This window comes from Hakea prostrata, chromosome 10, assembly GCF_041222555.1.
Source record: "Hakea prostrata isolate BN-2017 chromosome 10, UWA_Hpros_2, whole genome shotgun sequence".
In the NCBI taxonomy this organism is placed as follows: Eukaryota; Viridiplantae; Streptophyta; class Magnoliopsida; order Proteales; family Proteaceae; genus Hakea; species Hakea prostrata.
The window spans coordinates 11,539,391-11,561,934 of NC_142609.1; the positions used below are offsets into that span (position 1 = coordinate 11,539,391).

Sequence of the window (22,544 nt, forward strand, 5' to 3'; positions counted from 1 at the left end):
TGTTGTAGTATTTTCATGAAATTACCCACCTAAGAGCGAGAAAAAAAGGACAGGTGAAATGAAATTATGGTAATTTGAACGCGTTTTGACTACATCTTTTGATCGTTAGATTGGAATCCGTCTATGACTATATCCATTAACTGTTAGATTGGAGTCGACTTCAACGATTTGCTTCATCTTACGTGAACTCGACGCGGAACAGACGGTTAGTAACCAATTTGTGGGGCCCACAGTAACTATTGGAATAATCCCTGAATTTATTTCCATTTCTGTTATTGATTCATTTATAAATTAATTTTCTTAATTTTCGGTTTCACTGGTTATGTACTTCGTATCTGTAAGGGAGCAACGACGCGTTACCGATCTGTAAAACCCAGAATAGCATCGACAGATCGGCCCGTAACGTTCTTCCCATCTAAGGTTAGAAAAACCCTAATGTCTGTTCTTTCTTACGATTCAGAAGACCTTGATTTCTTCCTTAATTTTTGTTTTGTTTCCCATTGTTTTGATACTTGGACAAATCTTTCGATCTGTAGAGATCAAATTTTGAGATTCGGTTCATTCTTCAAATCCCACGCTTATTCCATTATTAACATATTCGTGGATGTATTTGCCTTTTGAGTGAATCCAATTGTAGATTTTCGCGTCTTGCGTATCTTCTTTGTTATTAATTGTATTTTCTTGTCGCAGTGCTTTGATCCGCGGATAAAAACATCCTTACCTGAAGAAAAGTGACTGGTTATTTAACTGCGTTTTAGCTTCTTTCTGTACATGCGAATTCATCGGACGAAGTGTATATTGATTCTTTCTGTATTGGTTTATAAACTATAGCTACTTCTGGCGTTGCCTAGTTGCTGACAATGATGACCAGTGAACGTATCGCGAGTCTGGCCCTGGCAGGTATTTTGATGTAGATGAGACTTTAGTTGGTTTTCTATTCTTTTTGCCGGTTTGGTGGTGTTGAATGCTGAGTTTAGATGAGGATAAAGAGTGGATTGGAATATCCTTCATTGAACATAGATCTTTTTTCAAGAACCTTCGTTCATCGGAAATGTCTTTTCTTGCAATCGTTTATTTTCTTTAGGTTGCTTTCATTACTGAAAAAAAATTCTCAATTTGGAATCCTTGTTCTTACCTAACACGCTTCTCTACTTACAACCTTCTTATAAATTGCTATTGGGAACAATTTTGGTGTTAATAATTTTGTTGTCATCCCCTTTTTCGAGTTTTGCACTTATTTCAAGGTTTTCAAATAGGTTTCTGTGTTAAACTTAATGGGTTCCCATCTCCCTAGTATGACTTCCGTTTGATTTCTCTTTGCTGATTGTTTCATGGCACAATTGAAATCTGGTGGCATAATATCCTGTATTTGCTAGTTGTTGGTACCGTTGTCTTCCAGAAGTTCTGATAGATGTATTGGTTCTCAAAAATTTGCTTTCCTCTGAAGATGGCATGTGAAAGGACCTTAAACAATCTTTGCTTTGAAATTTTATCCATTGTAACAATGTGAGTTGGACCTCCGTTAGGACGTTTAGTTTCAAAATCTCTTATTCACTTCATAGAATTTTAGTTAGATATATGGTTCCCGGGAACTTAACTTTTGGACGTTAACTAGTATGACCCAAATTTGGAATTATCAACCATGTGGAGAGGGGTGCTTCTAAATTTTGTACTCTACCTGCATTTTATATCTTAGGATGTTAATTTTTGTATTTAAATTAATTTAGAAAATGCTTGCATATACTTATTGATTTGTAAATCTCTAATTGATTAGAAATCGTGACACTTTCTTTTGGTTGGAAATCATAAGCCATTTGTCATCCTTTCTGTTCTACCATGTGCTTCAGAAGTTCACATTGATTTGCTAAATAGTTGTTTCATAATTTCTCTATTCTAAGGTGGTCTTCACATTTATAATGCATACAGAGTTCTTTTTGGTTAAATCTGAAAACTAAAAAAAGCTGAAAATAATATGTTACTTTATATCTGTTGGAAGAGAAGATTTCTAATGCCATTTCTTTTAAGAAGAAATTTTCAGCTGCCTTCGAAAAATTCATTGGGTTAATAACTATTGGTATGAAAAAAGATTTGTTGAATAACTTCATTGAGCTTCTTTTATGCTTTGCTCTTGTTATGGAATGTGTGGATAAACTTGGGTGGAACCAACTGTGTGGTTCTGCACCTGAACCCCTTGGGAGTCTTGAAAATTATCAATACCATTTCCTTTCTGAGATACTATGAATTATAATAAAAAGATGGCCCTCAAAATTTGGTGGAGGTTGATAGTGTCACATATAACTTAGCAATAAAAGTATTCAGTTGTTGCTGTAACTTTATTTATTTATTTTTTCTTTCAATGTGATTGTACGTACTTGTTCAGTTATTCTGGAGATTCTGGAGAATGTGCTGTTGTGACATGTCTGCCTTGCGTACAGGTTTATCCTTGGCACCACTTGTTGTGAAGGTAGATCCAAATGTAAATGTTATTTTGACAGCATGTCTGACTGTCTATGTGGGTTGCTATCGATCAGTCAAGCCAACACCACCTTCAGTAAGTAAATCTTTCATGTTGTGCAATCTTGTGATTGGGAATTTTTACTATAGATTTTAAATTCATTATGCATCAGTGATCTTTATGGGTTTTTCTGACATTCATTTCAACGCGGCCTTCCATAAGTAAAACATTTCATGTTGAACGATCTAGTTATTGTGATTTTTTATTGTAGATTTTACATTTACAATATAGCAAGTGTGATTTTTTTGGGTTTATTCTGACATTTATTTCCTTGAAATATGCAGGAGACGATGTCTAATGAACATGCCATGCGTTTTCCCTTGATTGGAAGTGCAATGCTTTTATCGCTGTTCTTGCTTTTCAAGTTTCTATCAAAAGACTTGGTTAATGCTGTACTGACTTGCTACTTCTTTGTTCTTGGGATCGTTGCACTTTCGTATGTTCTTTCCAGATGACTCCTGTTACTGAATTTTTTTTCTTGAATGAAATGAGTCATTGTGAACAATCTCCTCTTGAATTTATGCAATATATATTTTTTTCTTCTGCATAACATTTTTCTTCTTTGTTATGCAGTGCAACCCTGTTACCAGCACTTAAGCGGTTTCTTCCAAAAAATTGGAATGAGAACCTCATCGTCTGGCATCTTCCTTATTTCCCTTGTACGTGAAAATGGTTATTCTTTATTAGGTTATCAGTTTTACTCTTTTGATTTTGCTTGCATTTTTTTTTGTCATGTTGATGATGCAGGACCAGGACCAGATTAGGTAGTTTCCCTTTGAAATTAAGCTAGGGTTTGATATAAATGGGTGTTGAGCCTTTGCCCCATATGTATATGTGGTCATGGGCCCATTTTATCGGCTATATATATATATATATATATATATATATATTTATTTATTTATTTATTTATTTATTTCAAGTGTTTCTTTCAGTCTTGTAGTATGTTTTAAGTGTTGTTTAGAGTCTTAAAGGCCTCCATGCATGAGGGAAAATGGATCAAATTTCCTTTTAATTAGGATTTATTAAGTCTCTTTATTTTAGGAATACAAAGTTGGTTGGTAGTGTCTATATGTTATCCCTTACAGTGAAGAATAGACAAATTAACGTGTTTTTATGATTCAGCTTTGGCTTGAGGGTTGTTTCCCTGGTGGAAGGTTGGCGTGGTGCTTAAAGTCCAGATCTGTATTGAGTTTAGTTTTTGGGGTCCAGCCTTGGGATCCTTGGTGTTTAGAGTCCAAGGCATTTGATATTCTTGGTGGTTCTAGTCCTGGACTCTTTTTTAGTTGTGGATTTATCCTCTGCCATCACCATCTTTCACTTCATCCATTGAAGTACAAGATTAGTTGCTGATCAAAATCTCTCCTCCCTCATTCTTTCCCCATTCTTTATTTTATTGAATTTGTGAAATTTTGGAGTCCCCAAGAAACTCAAAATTTAAGTCCAGATCTGAACCCATCCATCCATCAGATCTCTCCCAAACTTTGGGCTCATGCCCAAAGTAAAAGAGAAAAGAAAGAAAGAAAGAAAAACTGCTTGTGAACTCTGATCCAAATCCTAGCTGACCTTGACCCAGCCTAACCCTATAAGACACCAGGCTTTTGAATATTTGTACTCCCTCAAAACCTAAAATCAAGAACTTTGGGTTTGGCAACTACCAAACTTTAGCAACATTCCTTTCAAGTTTAGTCCCCGTCTAATCAGTGCGGACCCCTACATCTCAGTAAACTTTACCTTATTTTTCGTCTAATTTGTGTTTCATCTTTGGTGATCCCATAACCAACCCATTAAGTATTAAAACATCTATTTTTAATACTTTCCACGGAACTGCAAAACCCATAGACCTACGTAGCCCTAATCAAATTCGAGAAATCCTTCCCTTCCCTATTTGAGGTGGTTTTTTGTACAAATCTTGGTTACTTTCCTCACAGCGCCTCACTTGTTGTGAGGCTACACCAGCTGACCTTGAATGTTGAAACACATCCTGTGTTAACCTAGTAATTAAGATGCCTGCCTAAAACTTCTTTGATTCTTTTCTTAATAAACATTTAATTTACAAATTCCTTACTAGTTCATAGTTAATTTTTCTGATTTCATTCCATCCTTGTACATTGGGGTTTGCTTGGTGCATTTGTATAAAGTTGGCCCATGATGGGTTACACCTTTGATTATCCTAGAATATATTGGTGAAAGGTTTTGGCTGCCAGTTCAATGCTTAGGGTAGCCCCTTCACATAAAAATGCCAAACTTTTGTAATTGAAGTATTTTTCATTTTTTTTATATTTTAATTTCTCAGAAAACATATATTTTAAATCCAAAAATTCAATAAATAAATTAACAAAGAATTTTTTCCCCCATGAAAGTGTAGATCAAGCAAAGATGTTAAATGCATGTTTAATTCACACTCAAAGACCTACTCTAGAACATAATATTTGGAAAAAAAATAAAATTTGGGTAAAAATTTCACCTTGCTTGAAGAACACCTTCAAATGGCTATGATTGATGTTTTGTTGATGTAGATGTAGTCAAGAGTCCTTAGGAGTGTTGTAGACATGGTAGGAGATCTCGGTACCTAAAAAAACTGAGATCTCAACCGATATGGCAAGATTTTGGTTGAGATAAACAATTTTTCTGGCGTAAACTCGGTGGCCCATCTTGGTGGGTTTTAGGGTCCCGATTGACATGAAACTTGGTTTTTAACCTATTTAAGGCTTTTTGAACACATTGGTGGCCTTGAATTTGTGAGAAAATAACCCTAAATATGTCGTCTAAGTTGACCCTATGTGTGAAACGAAAATGTTGTAGGATTTGGGAATGCAAGGTTAGACAACTATCAAATACATCAAACTTTGATGAAAGAGCTTAAATGTCTTCAAAATTTTACAATCATTAGAAGTTTCTAAGTCATAAATCATAATCCACAAGTCATAAGTTCATAAGAGTACAAGACAATCATGGAATGGGAACCTAGCATATGGGATTAGATAAAAAAAGAATTCAATTAAGATCCTCAGCTCCAACTGCTCCACCACCAACTCCAGGCTCGCCAGCATTAGCTCCACCACCAGGACCAACAACTCCAACAACACCATGACCACAAAGTCCACAACCATGACGTACACGGGTAGCCACACGTCGCCCCGCTATCTCCATGAGGTGGGCTACCATATAGTCCCTTGTTGGAGTAGGGACAACACGACACATGGGTGGATCACAATATCCACCAGCCAAGTGTTGCTTGAATTGGTGTTTTCCTCTATTGAGGGCCCTTCAACTGTAGTTGCATATGATCCTTTGGCCTTGTGGATCTGCGGAAACACCATGTTGCCACAACATCATTGTCCTCTATGCTTATAAATAAAAATATAAAACCACATCATCACTTGTTCAATTGAAATCAATGGTTAGGACTTAAGAGTACTACATGTAACATGTCTACATTAGTTGTACATTTGTACACAAGTAACACAACTACACATAAAAGTCAAAAGTTTGAATATTGATACCTGAATCACTTGATGACTAGATTACTGGTTGGTAACTTGGTATCACTTAGCATTCTCCATCAACTGATTTTGAACGGTGACCACATATGACTCCTAAGTTAACTCATCTCTGTAGTATCTTAGATATCGATTTTTATGTGGTTCTCATAGTTGTCATGGCAATGAGGCAATGTGAGGCGGTTTAGGCTAGTTGAGGTGATGAGTCGACGAGGCACCCTTCGAGGTGCTTTTGAGGCGGTTGAGGCGTTTTAAGTAAAATTTTTAGTGTACATCTCATTTACTTTAATTCATTATAAATCTATCATATCTTATATAATGAAAAAACTAATATTAGCCTATCTCAAGTCATCTAACATACTACAAACCACGCATAGTAGGTCCTAAATAAAAAGTCGTGGAAAGAAAGGAAGAGAAGAAGTCGCTTGTCGCTGGCTGCTGCTTGCTGTAGTGTTGTCGCGGGAATGGAAGAGAGGAACAAAGAAAGAGATTAGAGTGAGAGTGAGAGTGAGAGTGAGATTCGAGTCAAGAACTTATTCTCTTTCGATTTTGTTTGTTTTTTTAATTTTTATTTTAACATTTGATCACATATAGCATCATTATAAATATGCATATAGGTTCAAACAATAGATACTTTACAATTGGAATCTAATAAGTAATTCAATATATGTCTTCGATTTGGCATCTTTCATGTGATTTAAAAAAGAAAAAAAAAGCGGACGCCTTGGGGTATAAGGAGTCCGAGGCGATGCCTCATACCCCAAGGCGGGGTCGCCTTATTGTTTGAAAATAAGGCGAAACCCGATTTGAGGCGCTTCGAAGGCGCCCAAATGCCTAGGTGACGCTTATGCGACGCCTAGGTGACGCTTATGCGACGCCTAAACAACTATGGTGGTTTTGATATGTTGCTATGTCTGAATATTAAAGGAATTAACACTTTGGTTCGGATGTCGGTTTAATATTGTACCATTGCCATCATCTAAACTTCCCCTACTAGATCTCACTTCAGCTGTCTCAAGTTGACCAGGTGGCTCCACAAAGGGTGCACTTGGTCCTACTGATGCAACTACAACAGCCTGACCCTCATCAGAAGACATCTGCTCATCCACAGCATTTGGGCCCATGGCAGCAGCAATAGTAGGATTTGGCTGCCCTCCTGGCCCATCCAACACTAGGCCACATCGATCATAACCAACTAATATATGACATCATCCTCCTCATCCTTTGTGGGGGGCTCGTGAAATATATAGTCAACTCGATTGGTTCCCGATTTTCATCATTCATGTCATTTTGTATGTGCCATATTCTCAACCTCATGTTACAATGCACAAAGGCAAAGTCCTCGAGCCTCTTACTCCCTAATCTGTTTTGTACCTTACTATGAATGAGTGAGAAGGTGCTTCAGTTCCTCTCGCAACCAGAGGATGAGAAAGTTTGTGAGAGGACCTTAATTGCCATGTCTTTGAGATTTGGCGAACTAGTTCCATAAGCACCCACTAGTCAGCTGCATAACCAAATATAAGAATGCATTAGGCAATTAAATCTTAATACTTAATACTTACATAATTTATAGGTTCTAGTCTTATCACTTATGGACTCATCAAATATCATTTGTAGTAATGGACTACTTACCAAGATTAGTTTTATGCCTACTTGCAACCATAGAAGGCTTTGCAATACTCCTCAAGGCATTTTTGAACTCCTTGATCTATACTTCAACTGTTCAATTATTGTACTGTATATACAGTACAACTATGCAAAAAGCTGAGGAAAAAATTGAGTAAGTTCTCACCTCTCCATTAATTGTCCTCTGTATGACGGGATCTGGCAAAAGCTTCTCCACCACTTCTTGCACCGCATTCATCAACCTTACATTAAGCCTCAGTTCATTCTTGTAGTGGTACTTTGGGTTGAGGTAGTAAGCTTGTATTGTGAAAATAAAAAATTTGGTTAGTGACTTAGTTGTTTGGTTGATTATAATTTATAAGTTTATTACAATGTAAAATGTAAATTAAAGTAAATAACAAAGACTTAAAGTGACTCGCCAGCCAAGTGCATCTCCCATCTCTCAATAATGATCCTCTCGTAAAGATTTGAAGGAGCCAAAGGCAACAACTCTAACCAACTTCTTCATTTGCAGTAAGGCAGCATATATGTGGGCCATTGTGGGCTTCTTCTCCGAATCCACCATCCTTAAAACAACACATAGGCTCCAAAATGCCCATTATCCTATTTAGCTGCTTCTAGAAGATTCAAAGCAATGGTTTGTTGGGCTAATATTGCATCAGGATTGCAAGATCCACGCCAATTAAGACACTCCTCACTTGCAAACATGTGTCGAAGACCCATCACTTTCTTTTGGAAGCTTTTCAGAGCCACATAGTTGGTGGCAAATCTAGTCAATTGAAGTCTAACTAGATCACCCTTACAGGGATTCCTCATTATCTTCAGCACATAACCATGGGTATAAATAAAATTATTGACCCGTCTCAGTTCTCACCCTCTCAACCACAACACTAATGGACTTCCTCTTCCCTAAGTCCTTTAACATGAGATCAATCTAGTGTGTACATGGTGTCCAAAAGAGGTGGATTCTGTTGCTTTTCTTCGTTATCAACATTTCACCAGCTTACTTGAAGTTAGCATCGTTATCCGTGACAATTTGGACAACGTTGCTTGGCCCTACCTCAAGGACCACCTGCCTAAGAAGCTTGTAAAGGTAGTCGGCATCTTTGATTTTATTTGAGGCATCCATTGACTTCAGGAAGGCTGTCTTTCCGTTGCAACTCACCATGAAATTAATGATGGACTGTCTAATAGGACCAATCCATCCATTAGCCATGACAGTAACACCATATGTTAGCCATCGTTTCTTTAATGAACCAATGTATTTCTTCACCTCCTTCACCTTTGGGAAATATTTATTCATCACTTCCCAAGCTGTTGGGCCTTTAACCTCTACACTTGCCCTAGCAACTGCATTGACCATCCCCTGATAGTATGGTGTTTTGGCTACATTGGTTGCAATGTTGTTGTTGAGTTGAATTTGCTAATCAACAACCTAGCTTCCTCCTCCCTACTGCCTTCTTTACCTCCAACAAACATATATGGGATGCTTCTTTGATGAATGTCTTAATGCTTGAAGAGGGAGGGGCCTTGGTCAAATGTGGCATCGTAAAGTGCAATCTTCCTCCTCCTTTCAGTCCTCTCACTTCCCCCACTTTTGTGAAAACTATGTCAAGGTGGCATGGATGCCCCTGACCCCCTCCTCGAACCATCTGCTCCTCTTGTCTATTCATATTGCCTTACATTCTCAAAATGTAAGGACTGTTTGTTGGCTTCCATTACAACTTGTATCTGTCTCCATTTAGACTGTGACTCAATACCCATATGCCTCCTCTCCTCATCGTTGTCTAACTCATCAATGTCAACAAAAGGTCTCTGTAGCACTGTATCCTCAAATTCCCTTTGCTTTTGTACTATCTTTTCCATTTTTTGCCTCCCTCCCTTTGAAGTTGGTGCAATTGCTTGTTGCACTTCATAAGGAACCTTGGGACACTTGGCAACATCTTTGTAGCCACCAGCCAAGTGTTGCTTTAATCTGGTTAAACCACTAGAATTCAAGGTCTTGAGGCAATACTTGCATCGGGATATTTTATTGTCGGCAGTCAATAGATCCCCATGTTGCCAAACAATGTCCTTGGTTCCATTGCCAATGCCATAACCACTAGTTGCCATTTAAGTTACACAAGCCTCCAATACTTATGAGAATGTTCCTAAATAATCATTAGAATAGTTTTTAGATAATTAAAAACATGTAAAAACAGTTTATAAAATAGCAAAACACACACTTTGTTTTAAAATAAATTATATACAATGTTCAAATAGACATGTTTGCATTTTTAAAATAAACAACATAATAAAACATTATTTATATATATATTTTTTAATAAAATATTATTGTATCTTTTTCTAATAAAATATTATTTTTCATAATTATTTTATTTAATTATTTAAATCTGAAATAATTAAAAAAGTACAACAAGCATGATAATGAAAATATAACTACATGGCATTGTAGCCCTCTTAATGTAGTCCAACATAAGTTGAAATTACATTCATAACATAAGTATTTATTTATATTTTTTAATTTTAATTTTTAGAACTTATATTTTTATATTTTAAATAAGAAAATTCAAAAATAAATTATTAGTAGAAAATTAAATTTGTTTCCATGAAAGTATAGATTGAAGCTAGTAGATCAACATATATTTACGCTTTTAGCTATTTTAAAAAATTCAAATTGAAGATCTAGTTGAAATAGGCTTGAATGATGGTAATTTGATGCTGTAGATGTGCTAAAGAAGGTCTCTAGTTCAAATCTAGCTAAATCCCCAACAAATTCAGGCAAAACGAAGTTTTTTGGTGATCTTGGTGAAAGAGAGGTGAGAGAGATTCAAGGTAAGGCCACTTAAAAGGCCCTGAACCATGTGGTTCAACCAAAATGGGCCATATCTCGGCATCTCGCTCGAGACTTTCCATCTCTCCCCTATCGATCTCGATCTCATTCGCTATTTCAAAATAGCAAGGTTTCACGAGATCTTCCACTATGGTTGTAGGTGAAGATTCAATGAGATTCAGGTGAAAAATCTGGCCAAAATCACCCTTCAAGTGTGCTGTCGAGATAGAAGGTGAGAGGAGAGAGAGAGAGTCGAGACGAGACTGGAATCTCATCTTGACTTGAGGGGGAGGGAGTCAAAAAGCCTTGAGTTTGATGGAGATTTTTGGTAAAACTAAAATCTCGACTTGACCGAGATCTCGGTCAAGTTGGGATAAAAACCAGGTCTTGTCTTGCTGGGCTGGAAAAGCGAGATTACCTACCATGAATAAGAAACTGGGACGTTTTTGATCAAATCTGAACGGTTCCCAAAATTGATATTACCACCACACTTGTAGCCACAGAGATAAATATATGTGAAAAATTATTGTAGATTTCACAAATTTCAGTAGACCACCGCAACAACCAACAGAATTTTTTGGACTAGCAATGAGCTGTGAGGCTGAAAACTTTTCATAGCCCCATCTACATTGGAGAGGATCAATGCACCAAACCTTAACCATGTAAATGTTTTGTTTGTTAAGCATTAATTTTTTGTGCTTAGAGGCCTTTGTTAGCCACCATTCAAGAACCTTTAATTACTCAAGACAAGTACAAGCCACCCATAATCTTTATACCAAATCTCCGAAAGCCACTGGGAAGGACTAGTTAACTGTTTGCGTCTGACTGAACTGCAACTTGTTCAATTTTTTAGGCTGTTCTATACTGCTACTTGGCAGGACCAGACTTTGGAATGTTAGTCATGGTTAAGATAAACATTGGTGAGTGCTCCCTCCATATGGAATTTGGTCCATTTAGTTGGTTGTTTCTATTATACAATTCAGGGAATATTGCCTCATTGTACTCAAGTCCTAGAGGGAAGAGTGATTCAGGGGGAGTTGAGCTTCTTGTGTTATCCATTGGTTGGGATGATTTGGGATGGTTATGTAGATATTGTCCTGAAGGTGGCACACCAAAATCATTTGTCAAAAGATGGTTCAAGAATGGCAGATAGGCCCTATGGATATTCTTTCATCTTGTCTGATGTGCCACATGAGCTTATGGTTTTGTTTCCATTTAACATTGGTGAGCTAATACCTTCTCAGATTAAATGGTACCCTCATCTTGGAGCTGGGGGGGTGGTATTATAATTCTGTGTTATTTGGTCTGCATTTTCTTCCGTATGAAATGTACTAGACAGATCTGCCAACCTGAACAGAGATTAATTTATTCCTTAAAGGTCGTGCATTCCACCAACCGCATAAAAAATTTCGGTAATTTTGACTGAAATATCTGCACAATTTGAAAACAAAACGAAACTCCAAGAATTTCCCTAAAGTTGAAAGTTTCGACCGAAATTTCGGAAGTTTTGACCATTTCTCATGTTCCAACCGAAATTTTGCAAGTTTTGACACTAAAATTTGTTTTTCGATGGTTTTTGTTAATTCTTGTTCCATTTCACCTAATAATTCCTACAGCTACTTTTGCCTTCAAATACCTCTTTTTCTCTTCTTCTTGTTTTTTTTTTGGGTGCCTTTTTTGTGCCTTCAAACACCTTTTAAGCCACTACAGCTATTCATGGGCCTAAGCCCAAACTACTAGGAAACTCGTCGGCAATACAATGTGAAGCATGGGCCATACCCAACAGTTCCAAACTTTCATTTTTCATTTTTGTTTTCTTCAAGCCTTAAATAATCTTGTATTGCTTTGAAATTAATCTAGATTTGGTCTAGGACTATTGATCTATGATTGTATGTTGTTAACCTTATATATTGATTATTGCAACCATTTTTTTAAGTTTTTGATCTTAAAAACTATTTTTTGTATTTCAAAATACATATGTATACATGATATATGGGCTTGAACTTAATTCATGTAAGACAACATCACTTGATCTAGTTGGTCATTGTATTTTGTTGACTTCTTGTATATATAACCATTCTATCAAACAATTCATGTATACTGATAATTCTATACATGTATGCAATACAATTTGTGTTTGTCGGAACCAATCATTTGTTAGTATACTTGAATGATAATTTTTGAGTGGTCTTTTTGGGCAAAATACTAGTTCCATTGTGTTTATTATGCTTCAAATAGGCAGAAGGTAAGAAATCAAATGAAATGAAGGGTCATATAAGGCCCAAAACCTAGGGTCAAAATTTAGAAAAAAAATACTAGGTTTCCACCAAAATTTCTGTCGAAACCTGAAAATTTTGGTATTTCGCTAGGCCGAAACTTGGGTTTTGACTGATCTTTTTTCAATGCCACCAACCATCAAGATGAAGACTAATTAGGATACCAACTTGTATTGCATGAACAGAGATAAGTCATCTAATGTATCGATATATTTAACTAAGTTTTGCATGGCTGTGTAGACCGAATTTCTGTTTTTTGTCTTTCAAAATTCTCCCGTGTCTGTGTAACCCAGCAGCAGTTTTAATGCGTTTATCTTTACGTGTTCCTTAAAGGCTCCTTTTTTTTCTTGGGTGCGGGTGAGGTGGGTTGTCTTCCTTAGGCTTGGCCATGCTCCAGTTTGGAAGTGCTGAAATTGGAAAAGTATAATATAGCTAGTTGGTTATCATGAGAAACTGATTAAGATACATCTTTACCCCATATGAGTTTCCTTTGACTAGTAAATGTTGTGGGCATCATATTTCCTTCCTAGAAGTTCTTTACTTGTCATCTCTAGTGGGTTCTGTATAAGTTGTTACAACTAAGGCCTGAAAAACTAATCAGATATTTTTCAAGTTTTGGTTCCATCTTCTGTGCTAAGCTAATGGATTCTCTCTTTTTCCTGAGTGCATTGATCACTTGACATCCTATTGTCCCCCGTCTTGCAGAATGATGTTTATCTTTATGCCTTTTTATACAGCTGTGGAGGTTGAGTTCACAAGGTCTCAGATTGTTGCTGCAATTCCAGGAACTTTTTTCTGTGCGTGGTATGCAAAACAGAAGCATTGGTTGGCCAACAACGTATTGGGTCTAGCATTCTGCATTCAGGTTTGATCCTGTCCCCTGAAAGTATAACTAAATTGTCAGTGACATGTACATTTGTATTGGAGGCTTGGATATATAGGGAATGGTGGGCTTGCTTGAAGATATCATCTATTTTTTAATTTGCCACATTTTATGATTTAGATTAGATGGCAGTTTTAATGTTTGATGTTCCTGGGACTTCTGAAGCATCAAGTTCTTGGCATAGTGTTTTATTGGTTGGATGTGCTTTGCTTTTTATATCTAATGGAGCACTTTTGAGGGTCGCTATTTGATGAATGTTTACAAATTTGAATTGCAGGGAATTGAAATGCTCTCTCTTGGATCATTCAAAACTGGTGGTATTCTCTTGGTATGAATTGGATTCCACATGTTTTGTTGACCCAGGCATGAAGTTACTTTGTTGCTATGATTGAATACTATTTTTTTGGGAACTATGCTTGCCTAGACAATATGTTCCAATTATGGTGTCTTTGCTGATCTCTAAACCCACTCCCCCCCCCCCCCATCCCAAAAAAAAAAAAAAAAAGATATGGGAAAAAGAGTTATCTTTGCTGATCATGAAGGTTACTTTAACCAAAAAAGATTTGTTGTGGAGAATAAGAAGGTATTTATTTTCAATAAGGAGAACAAGTATATACAGCAGTTAGCTATTGCCATAGAAGCATTTACTTTGGGCATTAAAGATTTTTGGTGAACCATGCAATGCTTGTTAAATGTTTTATTGATAGTGAAGATCATAGCAGTGCATGGAAGTTGTTGCAATGACAACACTAGTGCCAGCTTTTATTATGAATTAACTTTTACGCAGATTAGAGTAAAAAGCTATTGCTGTCACAATAGGGCAGGCCTACAACCCTTATTAATGAGACACTGTGCTACACTATGCTGATTTAGTGTTTTACGTTGTTAGGCACTCCTAGTCATGCCAATCAATGGCATGGTTTGAGAACCCAAACCCAGAAGAAAATTTTGGTGGTCCAAAGAAAACATAGTTGGGGTAATGTTTTTTCTAGGAACTCTTTTGTTCATCTTGTGGGTATTTGATCTAATTTGGGTCTGAAACTCCGTGTACAGTCTATTTTGGGCCTTTTGGTCATAAGAACACTATCAGATTTTGTAAAAAACTAAGTTCAAAGACTAGGTTGACTTTGGATCATAGGTCCTAATTGCAATGAAGTACTAAGAGTCTAAAATAGTCTATTTTGTTCATAATTTAGCATGAAAAACAATCAAATCATTCATTTGATCTAAATCTGATGCAGATCCAGCACCAGGTTAGGTCTTTTGGATCTGACGCCCAACAATCAGTTGCCCAGATGAAGACCCTTGGCTTGATGCCCGGAAACTCTTATAAGTCTTGGTTCCTATGTTACAGTCTTTTACTTTTTTTTTTTTTTGGGATGAATAAATAAATTCATTACTAAAGATAATTATAGTACAATAGCAAACAGGCAAAGCCCGAGCAATGACAGCCACAGGGCTTGACAAATGAGCAGCCAAATGGGCAACAAATTTAGCAACTACCTAAGAGAGCTATGGTGAGCAAACTAGACATTGAGAGGTGTGCCAAATTAAAGCTTTTCCTCTTCTGAAAATGCGGCAACATAAATCAACGATGAAGACTTTGACGATAAGGTGTTAACCTTAATTGAAGTGGTAGATTCGACAACAACCCTCACTATTGGGGTCTGAAAAGGGTTAGGAATGACACCATTTGGCCAGAAGGGGGAACAGATGAAAGTGGAATAGCCGGAAAGGACAGGTGAGAGAAGTGGGGAAGGGGCCGGAGGAAAGAGGGCCCGAATGGCAGGGAAAACAGGGTGGATGAGGGATTGGGATAAAATGAGGGCTAGGCCGAAAGCAAACAAAAGGGTGAAGCACAAGAGCCTGGGCTAGCGGAATGGGCCAGGCCCGTTAGGGGAAGATGCAGGAAAGTGGAGAGAGGATTGGGATTAAGAGGGGTAATGGGCTTGAAAGAGAAAAGAAGTGGGAGGCCACAAGGGAGGGAATGGATGGGTGAGAAGGGGAGGAGGGATGGGAGAGAGGAGGGTTGAAGCGATTCACTCTGGCGGAGTAGCGATCGAGTGGGGGGGGGGGACAAGAGGAGAGAAGACATCGGGGGGAGGGAGGCATCAGGGGTGTTAGGGCAGTGGTGACAACAAAAGCAGTGGGAATCCCGGCCAGAGACACTGAAGGCAGCGGTGGGAAGCAGAGTGGTCGTATCGATTTCAATTTGTGACCTATCAGTATTTGCTAGAGCAATCAGCAATGGTAGGTCGTTGCTGTCGACACCGGTAGACCAAGGGAGCATCAGTGGGGGCTTTTCCTTTTTCAGATCTTTGGCTAGACGACACTGGCTTCCTGAGAAGATTGAAGGGGCTGGCGTTTCGGCAGCGGTGGCTTTTCCTTCGTCAGATCTTTGGCCAGACGATGCTGCAGTAGGGGCTTGGGCGTAGGAAATTGCAGAGGCTTTGATGGTGGCAACCGGAAGCAATGCAGAGGCTGTGATGGATGCAAAAGTCGAAGTCTCGGTAGCTACGGTGGTGGTGACTTCAACAGAGATTCTGAGAGAAGAACCCCTGCTACTGTGCGAAAACTTTTTGAGAAAAGTGAAAATCCCGAAGGTGTTGCTGGGAGAAGGAGAGGAAGCTTTCAGTGTTCACTACCATCTCTGGAGTCTAGTAACTTGCAGCAATCAAACTTTCCTGCACATTGGAACTTCCAGATTCAAAGGAGAAATATCCAGATCTTGCATCGACAAGAAAGAGGGAAAAGAAAGGCAGAGCTGCAGAGGCTTCTGGCAATAGAGAGAACTTTCAGAGAAATGAAGAGGAGAAAGGAGAAAGAGAAAAAGGAAGAGGAAGAGGCAGAGAGACAGAGAGACAGAGGCGGGGGACTGCCAGGGCCTTTCCACCTCAAGAATCGCCAGCGGAAGGGCCCCCTCTTGGTACCGATCTTTACCGCCTCAAGAATCGCCAGTCTTTTACTTGCAATCTTTTAAGTCTTGTAATAGGCTAATAGCCCCACAATTGGAGGGTTCAGGTGTCCAAATTATGTGGTAAGTTTAAGTTACAGTTGCTGGTGGTTTGTAAGGCTTAATTCCAAGAGGACTTTATGTGTAAGGCTATTTATATGTAGCCCCATCAGTTGGGAGCAGTACACTACATATTTCAATTAAAACTGTGGAATTTCCTTACTGAAGTGTATAATGAGACATAAGTGATATTACCATAGGACAATCTCTTGCATAGGAATCACATCTATCCTTAACAGACCCATCTTCCATGGAATTTGGTGGATTCCAGTCCCTTAGGTAAGGATTAGTCTGCTTGCTAGCCAAGAATATGTTTCCTTTTCGCTGATGATGGAGCGTCCACTGCCCACCTTCTGACGCAAGAAGCCAGTCAACTATGATCATGAAATCATTTTCAATTGCGGCATTAGGCTAGCCTGTGGAGATGGAAATTTAAGACATTAATAGCTGACTTAGTAAGTACAGAGACTGTTAGAAATGCCAATAGGGTGAGAACATACAACCAGAATATCTCCTTTGGTATGGCTTCCCTTGCATCCTCTGTGGCTTGTCTTGTTTAATTTCTGTTGCCTATATTCTTTCTTTCTTTCCTTTTCCAGAAGAAAATTGCACCATTTCCAAAAAGAAATCTAAATTTGAGTCTTTATAATTGATAGTTGCTTCATCTTTCTTACTCTTTTTGGGGCAATTGTAGGCCGGTCTTTTTGTTTATGATATTTTCTGGGTCTTCTTTACGCCGGTGATGGTTAGTGTTGCAAAATCTTTTGATGCTCCTATAAAGGTTAGTTTTTCAAATCACTTGGTTCTTGCATATGGCAGCCCAATTTGTGCCTGAAGTACTACTGAATCATCTGAGGAAGAATGTTTGCGTTTGCTGACAGAAAAATTCATGTCCCTTTGCTGCAGCTTTTATTCCCAACAGCAGATTCAGCACGACCATTTTCCATGCTTGGACTTGGTGACATTGTTATTCCCGGTAAGCTTTCGAAGTGTTTGAAGAGGATTAATTGTGTCCTTTTCTGAGCAAAACTTGTATCTTTGAAGGGTCCTGTTATAATTGACCATACGTTTGGATTAACAAATATTTTCTAATTATCAAGAGGCAATTTGTGTATTGAGTAAGTGAATATAATAACAACAAAAACCACTAAATGTGGTTGGCGATTATGTAAATACATATGCTAGTCGTTTAGTTGTTGGACTAGTGGTTAATTTATACTGAGCTAGGAGTGTGATTAAACTGATGACATCTCTATGGGTCAAGGACCAGACGACCAGTCTTCGAAGATCTACTCAAGAATCAGCTTCAATTTAGGGTAATTTCAGTTGGGGTCTATGGTTTAACTTTTGCAATACAGACTCTCAAAGGTGTATGATTCAGACAATTATTGTGGAACTGTTAGGTGGGAGCAGTTTAGGTTAGATCTAGTTGAGATTAGGTTAGGTTTCAGTTGAAATGGTTTAATTCTTGGCAGGGCATGGTTTGGAGAAAGGAGACGGATTTTAAGGCACTTGGCTCAGTTTTGGCTGAAAGTTGGATCAAACCAATGGTTTAATGCCGAGGTTATTTGTCCAAGTTTGGTGAACTCTAATGGTTAAATCTTGAAATATGTTAAATCCTGATTTCAGGGTTTCAAATCAAGAATCTTACTGACAAATTTGAGTTAGGTTTGGATCAAAGGTAAAGGGGCTCTGTGGGGATTACATGGTTGAAGTTTGAAAGGATCTTGTGGGTGGTTTGCAGTTTCTTGGTTTCTAGGTCAAGAAATGGTCAAATTGTGTCTGGGGATTCAAGTAGAAATCAGAGGGGAAAGAGAGGAGGGGGGGATGGGGTTGCTGGCTGCTAGATACCTGGATGGGGGAGCCTTGTATGATGGTGTGGATGTGCTGGAGTGTCTGTGTATGCTGGATCCTCAACCAAAAGGGCTCAGCTTGACTTTGCCAAAAAACCTTTTTGCCATACCTTGAAGAGACCTTACCAAAGCTGAAACATTATTCTAACTCAGAACAGCAAAGAGAACTCAGATAATTGCTGCAAAGATGGGAGAATTTCATGGAATAGTCAAAGGTTGTCTGTTCCACCGATTGGAAGAGAGGAGCAGAAGGAGGTTGGGTGGGTATTTATAGCCTTACAATAAGAGTGTTAGTGGAATTAGGACTTAAACTTGGACTCATTTAAGGTTTTAGACTTGGACTTACATTGGGTCTTATAAACTAACCTTTACATTGACTCCGCATTATAGGCTGCCTTGTTACTGCCCAACTTAAATAAAGAATGAAAGAAACATAGAAAGAATAAACTGCAGTGTGTTGAGGCTATTTGTGGGAGCAGTAAACTCTTTTACAAACTTACCATAGATCACTGATATAGCTATAGCATTATTTATCACTTCGGATCCCTTTCTTCCTTGTGCCTATGTTCATTGTGAGGAACTTGACGCTGTACTGGACATCTGACCTAAACTCTTCGGGGTACTTCATCAGGTTAGGTGGCTCAGCTCTGCAATAGGCTTACAATCTACTCGTGGATTAATTTTTAACCATCAAATCAGCATGTGGTTCATACAGCTGATGAACCTGAAAAAGTAGATAGAAGACCATGTGTTCTTTGTCTAGTTTCAAAGTCAAACTAAATAATATTGTTTACCATGTATTCAACCTTTTCTGTCTCAGCTATCCAAATCTCACCTGAGTTGACTTGTTTATCCTTCCAACGCTAAATGCTTTTGAGCTGGAACTTACCATATAAATCAACGTGATCTGGTTATTATGGCGCAAAATATTTCTGAAAGCTGCCATGAGGCAGATTTAGGAATGTATGATAAGCTAATCTGCATGGCTGATGTGCAAGCAAGGGATATGAAATTGTATGCACTCATCTTTGTGAGTTGAATTGATTGATTTCATAATTCTGTGATATAATCATACTGATGTGGAATCGCATATGTATAAGGCATTAAAAGTTATGTTTAATTTTGTCATTTATCTTGTTCTGTTTTGTTTCCTAGTTCCCACACCCCACCCCAGCTCCAGGGTTTTTCGTTTCATTGTAATATGCACTTACTGGTTTATCTTTTTAATCTCTATGAAGGAATTTTTGTTGCATTGGCATTGCGGTTTGATGTGTCAAGAGGGAAGGAGAATCGTTATTTCCGAAGTGCATTTTTTGGATATGCACTTGGTTTGGTCCTAACAATTGTTGTGATGAACTGGTTTCAAGCTGCGCAGGTTAGTTATATGTGTATAATTTTGACCTTTAAATCCTTGGATGTGTTTAAAATTTTCACTTGGGAAAATGTGCTGCTCTTCAGCCTTCTCTGAGTACAATGGTTGAAATTGTAATAATCCCTGGTACTCATAAACCAAAGCAATAGGGTCTACAGTCTCAAATATTTTCCAATTTAGGTGACTGCTTTAGTTAATTTTCTTCAAAATTCTAAATTATCAAACAACTTTTGCACTTTCAGCCTGCACTTCTGTATATTGTACCAGCTGTTATTGGATCTGTTGCTGTCCACTGCATGTGGAATGGAGAAGTCAAACCGGTTAGTCCTACACCTGTCCCCCCCCCCCCCCTCCTTTTCTTGGCCCCTGCTTTCCTAGCAATATGTTTTATACTTGTTTTCTATGCAAAGGAATGGTTTTGATCAGAGAAAGAATAGTGTGCGACAAGAGTTGAGACCTCCAATAGACTTTGACGCCGGAGCATCCTCCAAGTTTATTCAACAGAAAATGTTGGTCTTCTTTCATTATTATTAGTTGTTGACATTAACCCCCCCCCCCCCCCCCACTGTTCAGGTGCATTATGCTAGGTGTCTAGACCAAAAAACCCAAGACACACAGACAAAAGCCCATCTTTTCCCCTCCTCAACTGCCTCGGTTTTCTTAGAATTTACTGTTTGGGAAAACTTAACCCCATTTTCTTTCCCTTGTAATTCTAGTTAATTCCCCTTCTTTCTCTTTCTTCACTTTTCTTGCCCCCTTAATCTTTGTTTCCTGCTATTTTGTCTCATTGTTTCCATTTCTATTTCTATTTTATTTTTTTTCCATTGATTGTTGTTGTTGTTGTTGGAGTTCCCTTAGTCTTCATGAGGATTATTCTATTTCCTCATTCTTTTATTTGTAATCGATGTCATCATGCTAGGTTCAGGGTTCTCTCCCTACCTCAGCCGTCGTATTAACTTAACAAAGGTGCTTGCTTTGCTGCAGCTTTGGTGTGCTGTGAGGTGTAGCAGAGGCATGCATCTGTTAGGTTGATAATATTTTTGATTCCCCCCTTCCTCCCTTTTCCTCTATTCTTCACCCTCCTTTCTCTCTTCTAGGTTTGAACCACCACTCTGCAGTGCTGAAATACTTTCTTCTTCTGTCCCTACATCTCTCCATTCTTTTGGCTTTTTTCACTGTTCGTTCTCCCTCCTGTTTCCTGCTCTCACTTTAATGATTCAACTGTCTTCCCTTAATAATTTTTGTGGGTTTGTGGACAAAGGAGAAGATTGCACCTCAATTGCTCAAGATCTTGGCGAGATTGTGCCAAGTGGGTGGAAATTTTTTCATCAACTTGAGGCTTCATCTCAAGGGGTATTGGGGGTCATTTGGGATTGAAACTTGATGTCCAGCCTAACTCAGGCCTTTTGAACATAGTGACCCTCAGATGATTTGTGTAAATGTGAGTTTCACTTTGGACCCTAGTTGAAAATCACTATTTTTGAGTAGAATCCTTGGCCTTTTATTCAGATCGATGCATCATATACTTGTATAAATGTTCGAAGGTCAACTTCGAAAAAGTGTAGCTTGACCTGTAAATCTAGCAACAGCAGATCAAAAGAGGGAAAATGGCTTCCTGGACCTTTGCAATGTGGCCTGGTTCAAGTTTGGGTCGCATTCAGCCCAAAAAATTCCTCTTTATTTTCCATGAAGTGGAAGGGTAGCTCTTTTTTTTCTCCATTATATCATAAATTAGATGATTAATGTCAACGAGATTTTGTGATACTTTATAATCAGAAAGTAGTGCGGTATTCATTTTACGTTATCTGGGTAAAATTGGTTCAACTTGATGAATTTTCAAATTGATTTTCTGTGCTTGGTAATTTTTGTTAGGACTGTAATGCAGTTGTTACTGTAAGAAATACTAGTGACACATTTTTAGTTCATACTGGTGGGGGGGGGTATTGTTCATGGTACTGCTTCTGGTGCAATGTTCCTTAATGAGAGACTTGATTAAAATTTGGTTCGCTGACATTGCTCTGAGTTTCTATTCTAATGTTTTTGTTATCTTTTATATAGCTATTGGAGTTTGACGAGTCGAAGACAAGCAAAAAGGAGGAATAGGGGAAGTGCCCCTTGGGTGCAGAGGTTTTTTTGTAATGGAACAGAGAACGTGTTGGTTTACAATGAGGCCTAGCCCTTTTAGCTCAGCCACATAACTAACTTATGGTACCTGTTTAGAATTCAATTGTAAGAGATCTTGCTGTTTAATTCAGGCTCCTTTCATACTTACAATCTGCTATTTTTGTTTTGCCATAGACGAGTGGAACTTGGATTAACATGGGGAGGGGCTAAATACCAATATTTCACACAAAAACATAATGAATTTTCTATCCATTATCTTCATTGTTAAACACATTTATTTTTAAGGCCCAATTTCTAATGTTTAACACATGAAAACCTTAATGGTTTTTGTGACACCATACTCCACCAATGGCTTTTGTATTTGGCATTTCAGTCTTCTTTAAACTTTAGAAGGTCAAACATTATGTATTTGCTATCTTAATTAATATCAAGTTTTGTTTTACTATAAATAAAAAAAAAAAAAAACGCAAAGAGTGTTGAATTTTGTGGGGGGAGGGAATGGAAATTTTCAAAAAATTTGAGGGACCTAGCGTTAGATATTTTTTAGAT

The 22,544-nt window shown here is 38.0% G+C and overlaps 1 protein-coding gene across 3 annotated transcripts; it reads left to right on the plus strand.

Moving 5' to 3' along the window:
* Nucleotides 1-309: 309 nt before the first annotated feature.
* LOC149001907 (signal peptide peptidase) lies at nucleotides 310-22,318 on the plus strand. Of its 3 annotated transcripts, XM_089136221.1 has the most exons (13): nucleotides 310-420; nucleotides 691-738; nucleotides 832-900; nucleotides 2,436-2,551; nucleotides 2,800-2,951; nucleotides 3,089-3,174; nucleotides 13,488-13,615; nucleotides 13,911-13,961; nucleotides 17,341-17,427; nucleotides 17,553-17,622; nucleotides 19,738-19,874; nucleotides 20,114-20,191; nucleotides 21,930-22,318. In XM_089136221.1, the coding sequence occupies exons 3-13, from the start codon at nucleotides 861-863 to the stop codon at nucleotides 21,972-21,974; spliced, it is 990 nt and encodes a 329-aa protein (XP_088992347.1). In that variant the 5' UTR covers nucleotides 310-420; nucleotides 691-738; nucleotides 832-860; the 3' UTR covers nucleotides 21,975-22,318. The 3 variants fall into 3 exon arrangements, with proteins under 3 accessions (XP_088992347.1, XP_088992344.1, XP_088992346.1); XM_089136218.1 differs by having other exon boundaries at nucleotides 691-900; XM_089136220.1 differs by lacking the exon at nucleotides 310-420 and adding an exon at nucleotides 444-556 and having other exon boundaries at nucleotides 691-900.
* Nucleotides 22,319-22,544: the final 226 nt, after the last annotated feature.